The sequence below is a fragment of the Lathyrus oleraceus genome, chromosome 7 (assembly GCF_024323335.1).
Source record: "Lathyrus oleraceus cultivar Zhongwan6 chromosome 7, CAAS_Psat_ZW6_1.0, whole genome shotgun sequence".
Lineage (NCBI taxonomy): Eukaryota > Viridiplantae > Streptophyta > Magnoliopsida > Fabales > Fabaceae > Lathyrus > Lathyrus oleraceus.
In genome coordinates, this window is record NC_066585.1 from 1,900,730 (window position 1) to 1,919,239 (window position 18,510).

General features: G+C 31.6%; 3 protein-coding genes across 3 annotated transcripts; all 3 read left to right on the plus strand.

Moving 5' to 3' along the window:
* Window positions 1-5,120: 5,120 nt before the first annotated feature.
* LOC127108021 (phosphomethylethanolamine N-methyltransferase) lies at window positions 5,121-11,534 on the plus strand. Its single transcript, XM_051045385.1, has 12 exons — window positions 5,121-5,602; window positions 5,678-5,796; window positions 7,081-7,218; window positions 7,339-7,476; window positions 7,959-8,102; window positions 8,490-8,600; window positions 8,686-8,827; window positions 9,967-10,247; window positions 10,701-10,862; window positions 10,962-11,012; window positions 11,110-11,184; window positions 11,267-11,534. The coding sequence occupies exons 1-12, from the start codon at window positions 5,593-5,595 to the stop codon at window positions 11,363-11,365; spliced, it is 1,470 nt and encodes a 489-aa protein (XP_050901342.1). The 5' UTR covers window positions 5,121-5,592; the 3' UTR covers window positions 11,366-11,534.
* A 155-nt stretch (window positions 11,535-11,689) lies between these two features.
* LOC127108022 (L10-interacting MYB domain-containing protein) lies at window positions 11,690-17,569 on the plus strand. Its single transcript, XM_051045386.1, has 7 exons — window positions 11,690-12,126; window positions 12,967-13,040; window positions 13,227-13,550; window positions 15,331-15,910; window positions 16,093-16,602; window positions 16,704-16,935; window positions 17,014-17,569. The coding sequence occupies exons 1-4, from the start codon at window positions 12,081-12,083 to the stop codon at window positions 15,883-15,885; spliced, it is 999 nt and encodes a 332-aa protein (XP_050901343.1). The 5' UTR covers window positions 11,690-12,080; the 3' UTR covers window positions 15,886-15,910; window positions 16,093-16,602; window positions 16,704-16,935; window positions 17,014-17,569.
* Window positions 15,920-17,621, plus strand: LOC127108415 (protein ALP1-like). Its single transcript, XM_051045876.1, has 6 exons — window positions 15,920-15,937; window positions 16,093-16,263; window positions 16,396-16,602; window positions 16,704-16,935; window positions 17,014-17,483; window positions 17,595-17,621. Exons 1-6 carry the CDS (start codon window positions 15,920-15,922, stop codon window positions 17,619-17,621), a joined length of 1,125 nt encoding a protein of 374 aa, XP_050901833.1.
* Window positions 17,622-18,510: the final 889 nt, after the last annotated feature.

Genomic DNA, 18,510 nt, shown 5'->3' on the forward strand with positions numbered 1-18,510 from the left:
GCAGAATTTTCTGCGGCTTTCATTGTTGGAGGACTTTCGGACCTCCAATTTCGATTCCGTAAAAAGCCAAACGTTCAGAAAATTATAACTCATACAATACCCTAATTATATAACGTTAATTTTCAGTTTTAACTCAATTAAATCACCACAATCAAGGATACTCATCAAACCTAACAATTCCAAACAACCATACAAAATTAGGGATTTTAACCTAAACATGCTTCTACCCATTGACCCGATCATACTAACCCATAATAATAAGGATTCCCCCCTTACCTCTTCAATTTTCTGGAAACCCTAGCTTCTCTCTTGTTTTTCCCCTCTTCTCCTCACTTTTCCTCTTCTCTTTCTCTATTGCCTTCAATGATCAAATGAATCCTAATTCTCACTCTCCTCACCTCTTACTATTTATATTAGTATTCTATTTGGGCTTAAGTCATTATACTTCTAATTTAATTAATAGGCCCAATAAGACCTAATATTTAAATATCTCTATTTAATTCAAATAAATTAAACTAACACCATATATCCACCAAGTTAATTAATTCAATTATTCATGATATCTCCTATCAACTAAATAATTAATTAACACCCAAATTAATTAATATAATCGATTATTATACTACCGAACAACCAATTAATTAATTAACACTCCACATAAATAAAATAAAATATAGTAATAATAGTATAATAAATAAATACTAAAATTGGGTTGTTACATTATTCAAGTGCAAAGTTCAAGTCAAAGAATGAATAATCGGTTACGACTCAAGACTTCAATTGATATTGTTCGTTGGTTAACACTACAAGCTTGTGCTTTTAGGGGTCACGACGAAAGTAGCAAATCAAGAAATCAAGGTAACTTTCTTGAGTTAATGAAACTTTTAGCATCCTACAATGATGAAGTTGCAAAAGTTGTGTTGGAAAATGCTCCACAAAGTTGCAAGTATACTTCACATCAAATTCAAAAAGAGCTCTTGCAAATTCTTTCTAGTAGGGTGAAAAAGAGTATTCGTGAGGAAATTGGTGATTCCAAATTTTATATCGTTGTTGATGAAGCTCGTGATGAGTCAAAAAAGGAACAAATGACTCTTGTATTAAGATTTGTTGATAAAGTTGGTTTAATACAAGAGAGATTTTTTGATGTGGCACATGTTAAAGACACCACATCTTTAACTCTTAAGGAAGCAATATATGATATACTTTCTTGACATAACCTTGATGTTTCTAACATTCGTGGCCAAGGGTATGATGGTGTTAGCAATATGAGAGGAGAATGGAATGGTTTACAAGCCCTCTTTATGAAGGATTGTCCTTATGCATACTATGTTCATTGTTTTGCTCATCAATTGCAACTTGCATTAGTTACATCATCAAGAGAAGTCAAACCTGTTCATAAATTTTTTGAGAAGCTGATCTTTGTTGTGAATGTTGTTTGTTATTCTACAAAGCGTCATGATGAGTTACAAGCTGCCCAATTAGAAGAAATTGCTTATTTGTTAGAGATTGATGAGATTGTAACTGGTAAAGGTGCAAATCAAGTTGGTACATTGAAACGAGCTGGAGATACTCGTTGGGGATCACATTACGATTCAATTTCTAGCTTGATAAACATATATGAAGCAACTTGTTTAGTTTTAAAAATTTTGCAAAAGATAGAGGGAGTTATGCTACGCGTGGGGATGCAGATAGTTGTTACAATTACTTGAAGGCATTTGATTTTATATTTATTTTGCACTTGATGAAAGAAATCATGGGAATAACAGATATGCTTTGTCAAGCCTTACAAAAAAAAATTAAGATGTAGTTAATGCTATGAACTTGGTTCGTTCAACAAAACATCTTATTCAAGGTTTGAGAAAAAATGGTTGAGATATATTGTTTACTAAAGTGGTATCTTTTTGTGAAAAGCATGGTATTGAGATTCCTGATCTTAATGATGTTCATTCAACAACAAGATTTGGACGCTCCCGTTTTGAAGAGAATCAAGTCACAATTCAACATTACTTTAAAGTTGAAATCTTTTTCACTACCATTGACAAACAGTTACAAGAGTTGAATAGAAGATTCAGTGAGCAGGCAATGGATTTGTTAACTCTTTCTTGTTCTTTATCTCCTAAGGATGGATATAAAACTTTTAGCATTGATACTATTTGTTCTTTAGTTGAAAAATATTATCCTATGGATTTTAGTGATCAAGAGAAGAATAATTTACAATTTCAACTCCAATATTTTCTATTTGTTGCTCGTCAAGCATCAAACTTGAATAATTTATCAACTATTCAAGAACTATGTTCATGTTTGGTTGCATCTGGACAGGCTGAAACTCACTTCTTGATTGATAGACTACTTCGTCTTATCATGACTCTTCCCGTTTCTACGGCCACAACTGAGAGGTCTTTTTCAGCAATGAAAATTATTAAGACTAAGTTGAGAAACAAGATGGATGATGGATTTCTTGGAGATAGCATGACAGTATATATTGAAAGGGAGATTAGTGCAATCATTAGTTCGGAGTCAATTATTGACGATTTCAAGTCACTCGAAACGCGTAAAGCATTACTTTAAGATAGTTTTAAGTCATGTAATTTAAATTTTTAGTAATTAACTTTGTATTTATTTTAACTTTAATGTTTTATTTAAAATATTATTTACATTTTATTTATAATCTTTATTTTACGTTAGCGGTCATCCCAAATTTTTTTATCTGGCTCCGCCATTGGAGCGAGGTGATTTTGTAAAGTTAACACTCCAAATCCAAGTCAATGAGATGACTTAGAAGTAATTTAAGAGCGAGAAGCAGAATAAATACCTAAAATTAGGGGTGTTCATGGGGGCAGGTCGATCCACGAACCTAAACCGAATCAACCTATAAATTACTCAAATCCGTTCATTTACGGGTATACTCAACCAAACCCGCAACAACCCGTATAGTTTTGGTTCAGACATCAGATTTGAGTTTCGCAACCCGTAAATCCTTTGGCCAAACCCATTGATGTGACATTAGTAATTTTTTTATTATTTTAAATAAAAATATAAAATTAATTTCTCAATACTAACCATATGTTTTATTCTCCATTGATAATACAACTAGACTAATGAGTTTAAATAATTTTAAGATTAAATGCTGTTTCTTATTTTCTTTTATATAATTTCCAAGTTACGTATTTCATTGAAATAACGTGTCTTTTGGAATTATATATTAGGGTTAAATATGTTTGTGATTCTCCTAAATATCTCATATTTCACTTTTAATCCCTTAAAAAAATTTCTTCAAAGAATGACCCTCATAAAAAAATTTCAACCACACTTTTTGTCCCTCATGCTAAAACCGCCGCTCAATTGTTAAACCCGTCGTTAATTATGTCATTAAGTTGTAGGAGAGACCAAAAGTGTGGATGCAAATTTTTAGGAGGACTATTATTTGAAGAATTTTTTTGAGGGACTAAAAATGAAAAATGAAATATTCAAGAGGACCAAAAATATATTTAACCTTTCTATACTATTATCAAGTGTTATGTCCCGTTGATGAATTTTATTAGATATTATATGATGCGTTTCACCAATTTTGTGTCTTAAAAATATATATAATTGTATTGAATTGTGTTAAATTTTTTTAAAATGAAAAAAAATATTAATAATTTTATTTATTTAATTGAAACACAACTTGAAAATCCAACCCAACCTAACCCATAAATGAACGGACCGGATCGACTCGATTTTGATAATGAAATTACGGGTTGAACGATAAACTCAATCCATTAAAGTTTGAACAAATTGAATAACAAATTAAATCAAGTCATGTCGAACCCAATCCGTATACATCTACTTTAAACTGGCCCATGCAAAACTTCTATAATGTAAGCCATTACAATCACTTTCTTTAAATTCAACGCATCGTGTAGAACTCCGTTTAATTAGATCCAACAAATGAATGTAATCCGAATGAAAGCCGATATCACATGTTTTAGGTTGAATGAGATCTTATTTTATTTTTTTATTTTTTTATTTTTTTTCTCACATTTTTATACAATGTTTGTGATTGGACATGAACATTGCGAGCGGCCACCCAAATATTAAGATAGACTTTTGTGGGTACAAAGGTTAAGTAGATATTTTGTGTGGAGGCACCAATAATTTGGTTATTGTGTGACTCACTAGATTTTATATTCTACCATATGTGTTTTGGTGGTGAGTTATCATGTCTTCTAGTAGTACTAATTATCATAATAAAAAACAAAAGATTGCCGTCCTTTTACAAATAATTGTTGACTTTAAAAAAAAGAAAAGAAAATGCATGATGTGATTGAGAAACCACGTGGCGAAAAAGTATTGGCCCGATGAGATCCTGATAGATTCCCGTTTGTTTCTTTCCTACGTCCCGCCTCATCGCAATAAAAGAGAATCTTATTCATATTTTAATATTTTTTTTCTGTCTATACATATTTTAATTATTTTGTAGATACGTATTTTAGAAGTTTTAAATTAAAAAAGCAAACTTTTTAATTAAGTTTTCAAGTTAAATTGTCGTTAGTTAAACTCTAACTGAATAATATACTTACAAAACTTAAAACCTCTAACCTTCTAGAGTAAGCCAATTTATTCTTACTAGTATAAAGTACTGTATTAATTTTTTTATTTATAAAATTTATAATTAAATTAAATTTATATTTTATTTTATACATTTAATAGAGAATTTATTGGTTTATTATAGTTACTTAGCGATTAGGAAATTAGTCTATAGTAAAAAGTATTCGATTTATAAGCATACTTTAATTAAAAAATCACATTACTATGATACCATAGAATAAATAGCAATATATCTAATTTATCTATAGTAAAATAAATTAAAAAAATCCCACAACTTTTATATGATTAAAATTTTAAATAAGATAATCCCGTGCCTTTTGTTATAAAATAATTATTATTTTAAATAAGATATCATAGATTTGAATCATATGTTTTTATTTTTTTTATATATATATATATATATATATATATATATATATATATATATATATATATATATATATATATATATATATAATTATAATTTTTTTTAAAATTACAGATAAAATAATAAAGATCTCTTCCTTCTTAATCAGAAATATTGAATTTAAATCGGCTGAATGTTTTGAAAAAGAATTTTATTTTTTATTGTAGTTTTCTCCTATTCAAGAAATTAGTCTTTGAAAAGTGGATATTAATTTTAGATCTGAATAAGTTGAGCTCGCCATAAATATAAATAGTGAATTTTGTTGTATTAATCATAAGATCTGATATCGATATATGTAAAATATGTTAGGCTAAAATAATAATATAATATTTGATAAGAAAGGGTGGTTGAAATGAAAGGGTGTATAGTATAGTATAGTATAAGTGTGTATATAAATGGAGGTTTTGGTGTGAAGAAGGAGGAAGTGCATAGAGATAGAGAATTGTTGGTAATAAAATCATTAATGCGGCAGAGAGGAAGAGGCTTTAACCGAAGATCAAGGAGTTTCTCAAGATCTCGCCTCGCTATTGAAGGCAGTTGAACTTTTCCTTCTCCATTTCCATTTCCTCTCACCTAAACATTTTCATTCTTCTCCAATGGCTTCAGGTAACTAACTCTCTTCTTCTTCTTCTTCATGTCATATAATTCCTATTTCAATTTCCGTTCGATTTGGATTTGCAGGCATGGATGAGCGTGAAGTTCAGAAATCATACTGGGTTCAGCATTGTGCCGATCTCTCCGTCGAGGCAATGATGCTTGATTCCAAAGCTTCCGATCTCGATAAGGAAGAAAGACCTGAGGTACTTTTTCAGATTTATTTACGCTTCTTCGTCCTTTCATGATTTGATCTTTCAATTGCAGCGTTTTTATGCTCCTTATTTACTCAATGTCACTATCAATTCATTATTTATGTATATATCTAAAGTTATGCTGTTGTGTCCAAGTTTTTAAGAAACGGTTGGGATTGCTTAAAGACTTTCGCGATTTCAGTTAATACAGGTGTCACGATACTGATTGCGGCCATTACGGTGTGAATTAACTACAATTTGTTCTTAACATAAAAACTCTGAATATACTGTTTCGTCGCAGCCGTTTTCGAGATCGCGGTCCAATTTTTGAAAACCTTGGACTCCAGCTCACACTTACATTTCATATTTAAATAATTTTACTTGTTTAAACTATGTACCTTGATAAACTCTAATTGTTTGATCATAATTTTGTATGGAATGTGACTTTTATTGATCTAAACACTTAAATTTTACCTATCCATCATGTTTGATCACACTTGCAAAACATATGTTTTACTTCGATTGTGGATGTATAGTATGATCTACAATCAGTGTAGTCAAGATCGAGTGCTAGGTCTTAAGATCTTACGATCTTACGTGTTGAAGTTGCCTTTTAGTACTACCATCTGAGAAAAAAACTTTTTTGTTGACTTTATGGTCAAGATCGAATGTTGGGTCTTAAGATCTTGCGACCTTATGTGTTGAAGTTGTCTTTTATATGACTATCATGATATGTGAATACATAATATCTTAGATGATTGGACTTGTTTGTTAGATGATTGGACTTGTTTGTTAGATTTATGTTTTTTGAGCTACTTATTTTAAAATAAGTCTTTTGAACTTGTTAAATTATGGAATGATGGTTGAGTTATTAATTAAATTGGTTGAATATAATGATTTAGTCAATGTATCGTTTTGAACCCAGAGAATAATTTTTGAAATAGTATTTTATTCTATGTTCACTCATTCATTATTGCAGTACTTTGCTCTGTCTTTTCCCCCCTGTTTTGAATCTTCTGCCTTACACTTTTGAGTCCTATTTTTGTCTTTTCACACGCCTCTTTCACTACTTGCGATATTAAGGAATTTCACCCAATAATGTGCTGATCTAATTCATAGTGTAATAAAAATTACAAGTATGACAACAGGAAAAAGAAAGAATTTACTTCAACGAAGATACATCAAATTTCACTCATTTTAATAATAAACCTGTGGATTTATTTATGTTCCCTTTCTGGGTTACGTATTTTGTATAGTCAGACAGTGCTTTTGTGCTTATCTGTTTTATTTACACAGGTACTTTCCCTACTTCCAGCATATGAAGGAAAATCAGTTATTGAGCTTGGAGCTGGTATTGGAAGATTTACTGGAGAGTTGGCCCAGAAAGCTGGTCAATTAATTGCTGTAGACTTCATTGAGAGTGCAATAAAGAAGGTCATTGCATTGTCTTACCATTACGAGAAATGATATGTTTGATGCATGCAGAGACACATACACTCACAAACATAACACACTCATTGTGAAGTAACCTGAATCACTTATAATGTTCTGCAGAATGAAAGCATTAATGGACACTACAAAAATGTCAAGTTCTTGTGTGCTGATGTCACATCTCCAAACATGCCTATTTCTGAAGGATCCGTTGATGTGATTTTCTCAAATTGGTTACTGATGTATCTTTCAGATAATGAGGTCAGTTTTGTTTATTTTAGAGCTCACATACAAAATTTTCATAATTTTATTTTCACTCAAGGCATTTTGATTGAAGTCAACAGGATGTATGGACTGAGGAGTAAGTAATGTCTCATGGTTTCAACTGACAGTAAACATGCTCTAAATATAATATTAACTTCGGTGTTTTTCTATGAATCTTTTTATTGGTGGTGCTTTATGGCATTTGTGATTTCAAAAACTTCTAAGCAAGGATAAATTTTAATTTCCGTTGCAGAGAAATATTCTAGTGTCATCAGAGAATTTGTTTAATATCAACTATTGGGGAAAACTGTGAAGTATTTCCTCTACTCTTTGTTAAGGCTTTGGGTGGTACTGACCAAACACACAAACTATCTGTTGATGATCATGCTTTTGATTTGGAAAACAAAATTTTCATTTAAAGAATCATGACTCTTGTGGCATCATATAATTAATCTTTTATTTTTTCCTTTGTGCTTCAGGTTGAGAATTTAGCAGAAAGGATGATGAAATGGTTAAAAGATGATGGATATATATTCTTTCGTGAATCTTGTTTCCACCAATCTGGAGATTCGAAGAGAAATTACAATCCTACTCACTACAGGGAACCCAGATTTTACACAAAGGTTTGTTCTATGTAGTTACCTCACTCCTTTAGTCTGGGACACATTAATCTTGAGATTGTTAACTCTGGGCTCATTGCAGTGTAAGCTTTCAATTTTTTTGGGATAGAACCTTTCAATTAAATAAAGAAGCTCAAAACATTTTTGACCCAAACTAATCGGAATGTTTTGTGATAGTTAAGATGGGCCAAAGGTCACAAGTCCCTCTCCCAAATTTTACAGTTGGTGTCTCGTGTTATAGTTTTTTCTGATTTTCTGAGAATGTGTGTTTGAAGTTGAGTACTCATTGAATTTAAAGTGCTGTGTTAATGTCAAGCACTCGTTGGATTATATTTTACAGTACCTTGTTGGTTTGTTAACGTTGATCTGCCCTCTCATTTGTTCATGCAGCTATATAAAGAATGCCAGATGAGTGATAGTTCTGGGAATTCCTTTGAACTTTCTCTTGTGGGTTGTAAATGCATTGGAGCTTATGTTCGAAATAAGAAGAATCAAAACCAAGTAATAAAACAGGATTTCCAATTGATCTAATTATTATCGTGAGTTGACTAATGTTTACATGCACAATAATATTTCCATGGTGCAGATTTGCTGGTTATGGCAGAAAGTTAGATCACATGATGATAGAGGGTTCCAGAAGTTCTTAGACAGAGTTGAATATAGCGAGAAGAGTATTTTACGATATGAGCATGTGTATGGCCGAGGCTTTATAAGCGCCGGAGGACTTGGTATGCCTTCGTATTTTCCTTTCTCATTGAGATGGAAGAATGATCTTCCTTGACACTCTCCTTATCATTTACCCTGTCTAATGAAAACTATACTAACTGGCTGACTTGCTGTTAACTGATTTGCTTTATGAGTACACAAGGTCTTGTGACACCTCCTTTGCCTAAGAACCCAGCAGTTCCAGCTGTTGAGAATTATTGTAGATTCATGTGATAATGCATGGTTGCACAAGAAATAATTGGCCAATATTTTCTACCTTTTTGTTCTGTATTTTTAGCTTCTTTGGTCCGGTGACTGGGGGCCAATTCCTCCACTTTACAATATTATCCTTTTGATTTTGGTATATTTAGTACACATGTCATACGCATGCAATTTAGCATTTAAATATTATTCTTCCAAAAGTTATAATATAATTGATATCTTATCTAAAATTTTGAGAAATGCGTAATTGTACCTCTTTGTTAATCTTCAAGTATAAATACTTAAAAAAAAAATTTAAATTGAATTTTTTTAAATTTATTTTACATGTCATATTTTTATTTATTTCTAGCATATAGTCAGATTAATAATTCCTTGTCATTGATATGGCTATTGATTAGATTATATTTAATTTTTATAAATGATTGATTATTTCAAGTTACTGGAAATTGTATGCTTTTTAAAAAAAAAATATGTTGATTGGTTATTTTTTTTGGTTGAAGCGCATGATAAGAAATAATGTTCTATATTCAATATGTCTACCTTTTGAAATGCCTGATTTTGATGCTTATTATTTAAGAGTTGAACATGAGAATGAATATTCTTTGAAGATAAGAAAAAAACCCAACAAATTTATCATATATTTTTGTAGAACATGGATTCTAAGCATGAACAAGAATATCATCATTGTTTTGGCCACCCGAAAAATTATGTCTAAGATTCACTACTCTTTTTCACTTAATATATCATAATGTCGTACTTTTGTCGTAGTTTTAATTAGGATATGTTGTTCTTAGACTGTTGAATGTATGATGCCATACTTTTTCTTGTTCTTTTTTCATCTGGAGTATTTATTATCCTGGTCAGAATCTCAAAGGTCAAGTTCTTCCGTTTCATTATTTTGTTTGTGTTTATAACCATTAGTTGCTTAATGCTTGGACAGAAACAACAAAGGAATTTGTAGCAAAGCTGGAATTAAAGGCTGGCCAGAAAGTACTGGATGTTGGTTGTGGTGTTGGTGGAGGCGATTTCTACATGGCTGAAAAGTTTGATGTTGAGGTTGTTGGTGTTGACCTCTCCATAAATATGATTTCACGTGCTATTGAACGTGCCATCGGACTGAAATACAATGTTGAATTTGATTGTGCTGATTGCTCTAAAAAAACATATCCTGAGAAGACATTTGATGTAATCTACACTCGTGATGCTATGTTACACATCAAAGTAAGGAATTTTCTTTTTCACTCTTAATTAAATTGTTGATCTAGTAGAGCTAAGCTTTGGAGCATTGAATAAAAATAGATAGCTTTGTTCTCACAGTCATAGGTGTATGTCACTGTGCTAGCATCTTGGTTATTTATTTAAAGCACCATGAGGCACATTATCAAATTGGATATCCTTACTCCATGACCATTGCTTGTAATAAAAGAATTCCTAAACTCATGGGTGAAAGTGATTCCGTAATGGCTATCCACACTATTACTCATGACTGTCATTCCTTCTCAGTTCTTACCCTTGCAAGCAAACAAAGCGTTGGTCTCCTTGGTTTTCCATTAACAAAAAGAATAATGGATTTTAATTTTGACAAATCATTTGTTTGGCCAAAGCGATGCTTTTTTTGTCTATACTCATAAATCTTGACATTTGTTTTCGGCAATTTACTCTGGATTAATGCAGGATAAACCAACATTATTTAGATCATTTTACAAGTGGTTGAAACCTGGAGGTCAACTTCTAATTACTGATTACTGCAAAAATGCTGGAAGTCTATCATCAGAGTTTGCTGAGTACATTAAGGAAGGAGGATACCATGTCCATGGCTTGGAAGAATATGAGCAGGTCCATTGATCGCCTGATTCTCACACATTTGGTTTCAGCTGACACCACCTGAGTTTGTTTTTCTTTTGCATGACGATCTGTGTTCTAAATCATCTGCAGATGCTGAAGAACGCTGGATTTGATGTCATTGCTGAGGATCGAACTGATCAGGTTTGTTTGACTCTATGGTCTAGTTTGCTTGGCATTTGCATTTTTTAGTCCTCCTAAAGCTAAAATTACTTTATTGTTACTTGTGGTGTTTCTATAGTTCGTGAGAACACTGCAACAGGAGCTAGTTACTCTCGAGAGCCAGAAGGATGAGTTTATCCGTGTCTTCAGTGATGTAAGTTTCTCAGTTGTTTTTTGTAATACTAGAGTTTGAGGTATGTGTGTTCCCTTAATTTAAGAGCTTTAATTGCTTTCAGGATGACTACAATGCAATTGTGAAGAGATGGAAGGCGAAGCAGATCAGGGGTGAACGTGGGGAGCAGAAGTGGGGCTTGTTCATTGCCAAGAAAATGTGATTCACTTTATTATCACATCATATATCCCGCGCTAGTTCTAGAGCTATATTTCAATCCTAAGTAGTTTTTCCAAATAATGGTTTGAATAATTATAATTATCTGTTATTTGTATGTGAAACAAATAATCGTGTTTTGAATGCTCTTCTTAAGTATCCTGTTTTTCTTGATTTGACAAGTTTGCCAATAATTAATGTAGTTATTTTCATTTGCCCTCGACTTGTTTTCCTTCTCCTGGTTGAAAAGTTAACTACTCCGGGTTCGAACCGGCTTGCCCTTTTTTCTATTCCCTTACCTTCCCTTTAAAGGAGTTCTGCATACTAAACACTCTTTTCGCACTCACTTTCTTGTATTATTTTCATTGATATTTAGGCCCTCTTTGAATCCCTTTCTAAAAACAGTTTTTTTTTTAAAATTAAAAAATTAAAAATGTATTTGGCAAATTATTTTTAAATTATAATTTTCAAAAACTGTTGTGCTTTTAACTTTTAAAAACTTAAAAAGTAAAACAGCTGAAACATGTTTTTAATTTTTTAATTTTGGTTTTTTAAATTATAATTCAAATATTAAAACACAATGGAATTGAAAACAACCTATTTTATCCTATTCTTCTCTCTCTTAGACAAAACCCACACAATCTTCTCTCACACACACCAAAGAAAATGCAACAAAGAAAAAGTGGATCTTCGATTTTTCACTCAGCACTGATTTATAGTTTATGATCTTCAATTTCTTCTCTACAATTTGTGATTCGGATTTTTTAGGTTGGTATTTTCACTTTTCCTTTGGTATTTTCTTCATCTTGAACTATTGTCAATAGATTTCACAGTATGTAATATTCAAGTTTAGATCTAGTAGAAATTATATGAATATTTTTGTTTAAAATTTTGTTGGATTAACCCAATTTGATATGAATTAGTTCTGCATATTCTATCCATTTGTGGAACTGAATTTAGAATTTTAGATCTAGTAAAATTTACATGCTAAAATGATAATAAAATCATTTTTGTTTTGATTAGTTGTAAGGAAATTATATTTTAGGATGTTGTTTTAGAGTAGAATAAAACAATTCTGTTCAATGATACTATCATTCATGCTACTATCATTCATACTATCATTACATGCTACAATGATAATAAAATCATTTCTGTTCAATGATACTATCATTCATTTGAGAAAAGAGAAAAAAAATTCAACCAAAAATTCTCAATACTTATGAATAGAAAATACTAGTGTAATTAAAATATTGATTATTGTGATGATATGTATAGATATGGAAGGTGGTTTTGTAAATGTAAGACAATAACTGAGGAGGTGTGTTAGCATTGCAGGTGAGAAGGTATGTTTATCATGACGTGGTTAGATTGAGTGGTCTTGAAAAGCTCATAGATTGTTCTAATATTCAAGTAAGTAAGAAGATTAATGTGAGTTTAAGAAGCAAATAGTAATGATTATAAGTAGAATGAAGTAATGTAGATTGTGAAATACAAGGGTATACGATTCTTGGTTGTAAGGAAATTTTTGTATTGCTTAGTTCTAAACAGGTTTGAGATTTTGAAAAAGCATGAAGAATAATAGCTATCGTCCGTATTTTGCTGTGCCAGACTTCTCCTCGACCAGGCCTGCCTCTTCCTCGATTGCACCTACTTCTATTGGGGCACCTGCCATTGCTGCACAGGTAACAAACTCTTTGTTTCTATGCCATGATAATCTTGTATGTTCTTCAAATTTTTGAATAATTCATTTGTTGAGAAATAGTTTTCATTGGACTTAAGGCAATAAAATATGTTTATGTTTTTTATTCTTGTGAATGACTATGTGTGACTTTATTTTAGATTTCCTAAGTTGCTTATTTTTATGATAGATGGCAACTAATGTTGACATTAGTGACTCAAAGTTTTGGCCTGATTTTGTAACTAAAGCTTTCATTGGTATTATGGTTGATGAAGTTACAAAAGGAAATATGCCAAATGGTGTGTTTCATAATAGAACATGGACCTCAATGACTACTAAGTTGAGTTCCATAACTAATCGATCATTTAAAGTCGGACAACTAAAGGCAAAAATGCATAGGTTGCGGACCATGTATCGTGAGTTCTATTCACTCTTGCAAAATACCGGATTTGGGTGGAACGCAGAAACAAACACAGTTACTGCAAGTGAAGAGGTCTGGAGAAATTATCTTAAGGTATGTTGCTTATAATTTATAATTTGAGATATTTGAATGTTTCAAAAGATGCTGTCAAATTTGTTTTCAATATTTCTTCTATATATTTCATTGTACTGTGATTCATATTGGCTGAATATTTTTCTAAATTTATTATAATTAGGGATAAAGGGGGAGTGTGGTAACTCTAGAGCCTATTTTCCATGGTTCTTAAGAACTATAGTATTTTACTTTAGTTATAAGTTTCTATTAAGAACATGGTTGATACAATGTATTTGCTAGTTACAACAGAACTTGTACAATGCAGTATTAGAATTGATTTCTCTGTTTTCTCCAATTCAATAGAACTTCAACAACACAAGAGCAATCGAATTGTCAATAATATGTAACCTCATGATGAATTAGATTCATCTAGGCAATACAAATTTTAAGATTTAAAAAAAAAAGAGGGAGAGCTAACTGTTATAAAGCTGTTATACATAATGGACAATTTGTTATACATAAGAGCTATATTGTTATACATAAGAGCTATACTGTTATATATAATGGACAATTTGTTATACATAAGAGCTATACATAAGAGGGAGAGCTATACTGTTATAAAGGTGTTATACATAATATACATATTCAAAACATTTGTTAACTATAAAGTTGTTATAAATAATGGACAATTTTTACTCTAGTGATTTTCATAATATACATATTTGATTTCAATATTGTAAAGCAGGCACCATCCATTCATGCGTCCCTGATATTATTAGTTTATTACTATGATATACTTCTTTGCCTACCATGTTTTGAATTACTTTTCCATGGTAGCTCATTAGATTTGATTATTACTCTTATATTTATCAAGTTAGCTCCTGTAAACTAAATATGCAGATCATACACCAAACTCTGCAATTTTTCGATTATCATTTAGCGACAGTCCATATTATTCAAGTTCTATGCAGTTCTCATTAGTCACAACTTTTGTGGCTACCCTTTTGTTTATGAAGAAACATTAACAAAATTAAATCAGTGTTACTATTGAGTGGTCACATCGATGTGTAGTTTAAGTGAACATGAGATTATTTTATAGTCATCAGTGACTCTGTTTATATGCTTGTTCCTGTTTTTGGAGCCTAATACTTGAGGTTATTGCCACCAGTATCATACCATATATAACCAAACTTTATACTTTATAGTACACTTTCTTGTAATTAAGAAGCAATCTTAGTTTGTACATTTTACAGTGCTTTAACTTCTGGTAACAGCTGCTGAACAAGCAGCAACAGAAGCAACAAACATTTCTTACCTACGGCATGATGCATTATATTACTCTTTCTCTTTTGTCTGTATGTTTGAACTTTCTGTATTATTTTATTGTTTGATTTTAAAGCCTTTACTTATACTGAACCCTCATAAGGAGGCAAGACATGAATTTGCGGCAAGGGACAAAAAGCATGAGATACGGTTAGAATTAATACAAACGGATGCAGGGGAGTGGGCAGATTAGCAATTGGAAGTTATTCTTAGGAGATTCTAGGCTTCTCAAACTTCCTAGCCTATTATTTATTATGTCATTTTTATCACTTTTTTATACACTGTAATCCACGTCAAAACCACTTTGATTCTGTTTGTTATACCAAAATCAATATAATTGTGTTGATTCCTCTCTTTAATGTCAATTTACCATTAAATTCCTCTGTGATAAAACATTTTATTGTTTGTTTAACAATTTGATCACAATGCATTTACTGTTTGTTAAATATAGTTATAATGTTTTGAAAGTTTTTAATCTATTCGCAATTGATTTTAGGTACATGATAAAGCTTCTCAATTTCAAAAGAAAGGGTGTGATCATTATAAGTTGTTGGAAATCATATTCAACAAAAATAATGCAACTGGAGTACTTCATCATTCATCTACTCAAGACCCTCCAAATACAGATGAAGAAAATGAGCTTGATAATCAATACCTTAACAATGGGAGTGCGAGTCATGTACGTGTTAATGATGATAGTTCAGACGATGATCTACATGAAGTTGAGCACATCACACGTAGTGGAAAGAGACAAGTTCAAGTACGATCCAAGAAAGAGTCTACATCACATATGATGGGAGAGGCACTTTCGGCATGGGCTAAAGCATCTTTGGCAAAAGCTGAGAGGTATAGGGATAGGAGTGTGGAGGCTACTTCACGTGTAACATCAGACTGCTCTCTTACTAAGTGTGTGACTGTTCTGGATGAGATGGAAGACATTCCACATGATGCATATGGAAAAGCTTTGGAAAAGTTTATGAATCCTGATTGGAGAGAAGTGTTCATCGCCATGTCTGTTGAGAGGAAACGTGGATGGGTACTTAGACTTTAAGGATAAAGTCTTACTTAAACTTATGGTGATAGTAATGAACATACTTCTCTTAGTACTTTGTTTATTATTTTTATGATTGTGTACTTTGTTCTGTTTGCTGACAATTGTTTGTGTTTTTATGCATTATTTTGAATTTTATAGTTATGTTATAAAACCTTTTTATTGAATGTACCATTCTTAAAGTTTTGTTATTAAATTGTATGACAGGTTCTAACCAGAATTGATATTGATGAAAGTGATGATTCTACTTCTGATGCAAGTGATGATGAATTCGCAGAATTTCTCTTTAATAGTATGATTTATAATTATCATCAGAAATACTTTAACAAAGCAAAGGTGTTGACATCTTCGTTGATTGGTCGTGAGTTTGTTGCTGAAGTATTAAATGGATCTGGAACAAGTTGTTTTGATTTATTTCGAATGAAGAAATAATGTTTTATTAATTTCTGTAATGAATTGAGGGAGAAGAACTACTTATGTGACTCAAGAGATGTGCTTGTTGAATAGAAGGTTGCTACATTTTTATTCATAATTGGTCATAATGTTCGTCATAGAGTTGCTTCAATCCGCTTTCAACATTCCACTGAAACAATATCATGCAATTTTAAGGAGGTATTAAGGGAAATTTGTCGATTTGGAAAGGAACTAATAAAGCAAGAGTCCAAAGAGTTTCCCGAAAGAATTAAAAATAATTCAAAATACTATCCTTGGTTTAAGGTATGCACATAATTCATATTCTTCTATTGTAGTTGTATCTTTATTTCAACATAATTTGATTATGGTTTACTTATTCATATTATTTGGGTTATGTCTTAAAGAATTGCATAGGTGCGATTGACGGTACACATATAAGTGCATCGGTTCCTGCAGAAAAACAAATTTCATGTAGAGATAGAAAGGCAACAATCAAACAAAATGTCATGTGTGCTTGTGATTTTAACATGATGTTTACGTATGTATATTCGGGATGGGAAGGAAGTGCACATGATTCAAAGATTCTTTTGGATGCAATTACAAATCAAAATGCTGAATTTCCTTGGCCACCTAGAGGTAAGTCATGGTATCAACATAAAATTATGTTCAATGAAATTAACAAAGTTGAACTAACATATATTTTATTTGATGAAGGTTCCTTTTATCTCGTTGATTCTGGGTATCCATGTATTGGAGGTTTTCTTCCCCCTTATAGGGGTGAAAGGTATCACACACAAGAATATAGAGGTCAAGGTAGACAACCCAGAAGTCCAGAAGAGTTATTTAACTATAGACACTCGTCTCTAAGGATGACAATTGAGCGTTGTTTTGGGGTGCTGAAAAATAGATTTCCTATTTTAAAGTTGATGCCTCCTTATAAGCCTTCTAGGCAACAATTCATAGTTATTGCGTGTTGTGCTATTCACAATTACATACGCAAGTGGAATTTACCAGACGAGTTGTTTAGGATATGGGAAGAAATGGATCCTATCGAACTTGAGGGAATACAAGAAGGTCCTATCATAGAAGGAACAAGTTCCAATGTCGACAACTTAACAAGGTTATCTAATGAAGGTGCAACTGAAATGACAATGAAGAGAATTCATATTAGAGATGAGATGTGGGTACACCGTAGCAATTAAGTGAATTAATTATCTCTATGTTACATTTTCATACAAGCAACTTTGAATTTTAGTGGTTATTTATGTTAGTTTGATTTCATATGTATGCTTCAGATATTGATATACGCTATAAAATTTTGATAACTTTTGTGTGAACAAGTTATTAACTTGACTCTAAAAAGGAATTAAATCATATATTTAATCATAAGAAGTTTCTATCTCGATTTTATTTAGTAATAAAATTTACACTTGTATATTTAAATATGAGTCATTAAAAATTTAATTATTATTTATTAAAATTCTTTTTCATTTTATATTAGTTAAAAAAGTAATTTTTTAAAATTGAGTTATCATTTTTTATTTTCTCATTTTTAAAACTGTTTTTAAAAATTGAAATTCTAGTTAACAGACTTTCGATGTCACACGGGATGTTATGACATCCAATTCTACGCAGACAAGAATTATGCAGAACTTAAAAAGTAAGTGCAGTAAATAATCACAAGGAATTGTTTACCCAGTTCGGTCCAACATGACCTACGTCTGGGGGCTACCAAGCCAGGGAGGAAATCCACTATTAGTAGTATTAATTCAGACCTTAAACCAACTGTTTAACCCTATCACTTAATACCTACCCAATGCAATTTCAATCTTACACTAAGATCAAAGTTCCTACTCACTCCCCCTCAATCACCTCAGTGATTACAACCTTTAATTAAGATTAAAGATAATTATGAAGTCACACTTCAAACAACTCTTGATTGTGCTTAACAGCTTTTATCAAGATACACAGCACTCACGCTTAAAAACTTAGAGTGACACAACACTTACAACTCAATGAACACCCTAGTCCAATGCAATCATCTAGGTGATAATTGCTTGGCTCACAAGATACACCTAATACAAGACACACACAAAAATACAGCAGTGAAGTATATGAAACAATAAAATCTTCACGCCTAAAATCCCCGAGTTCTGAATGAAGGATAACCATCCTTTTATATTGCAGCACTTGGGCCGTGTACTTGTATTT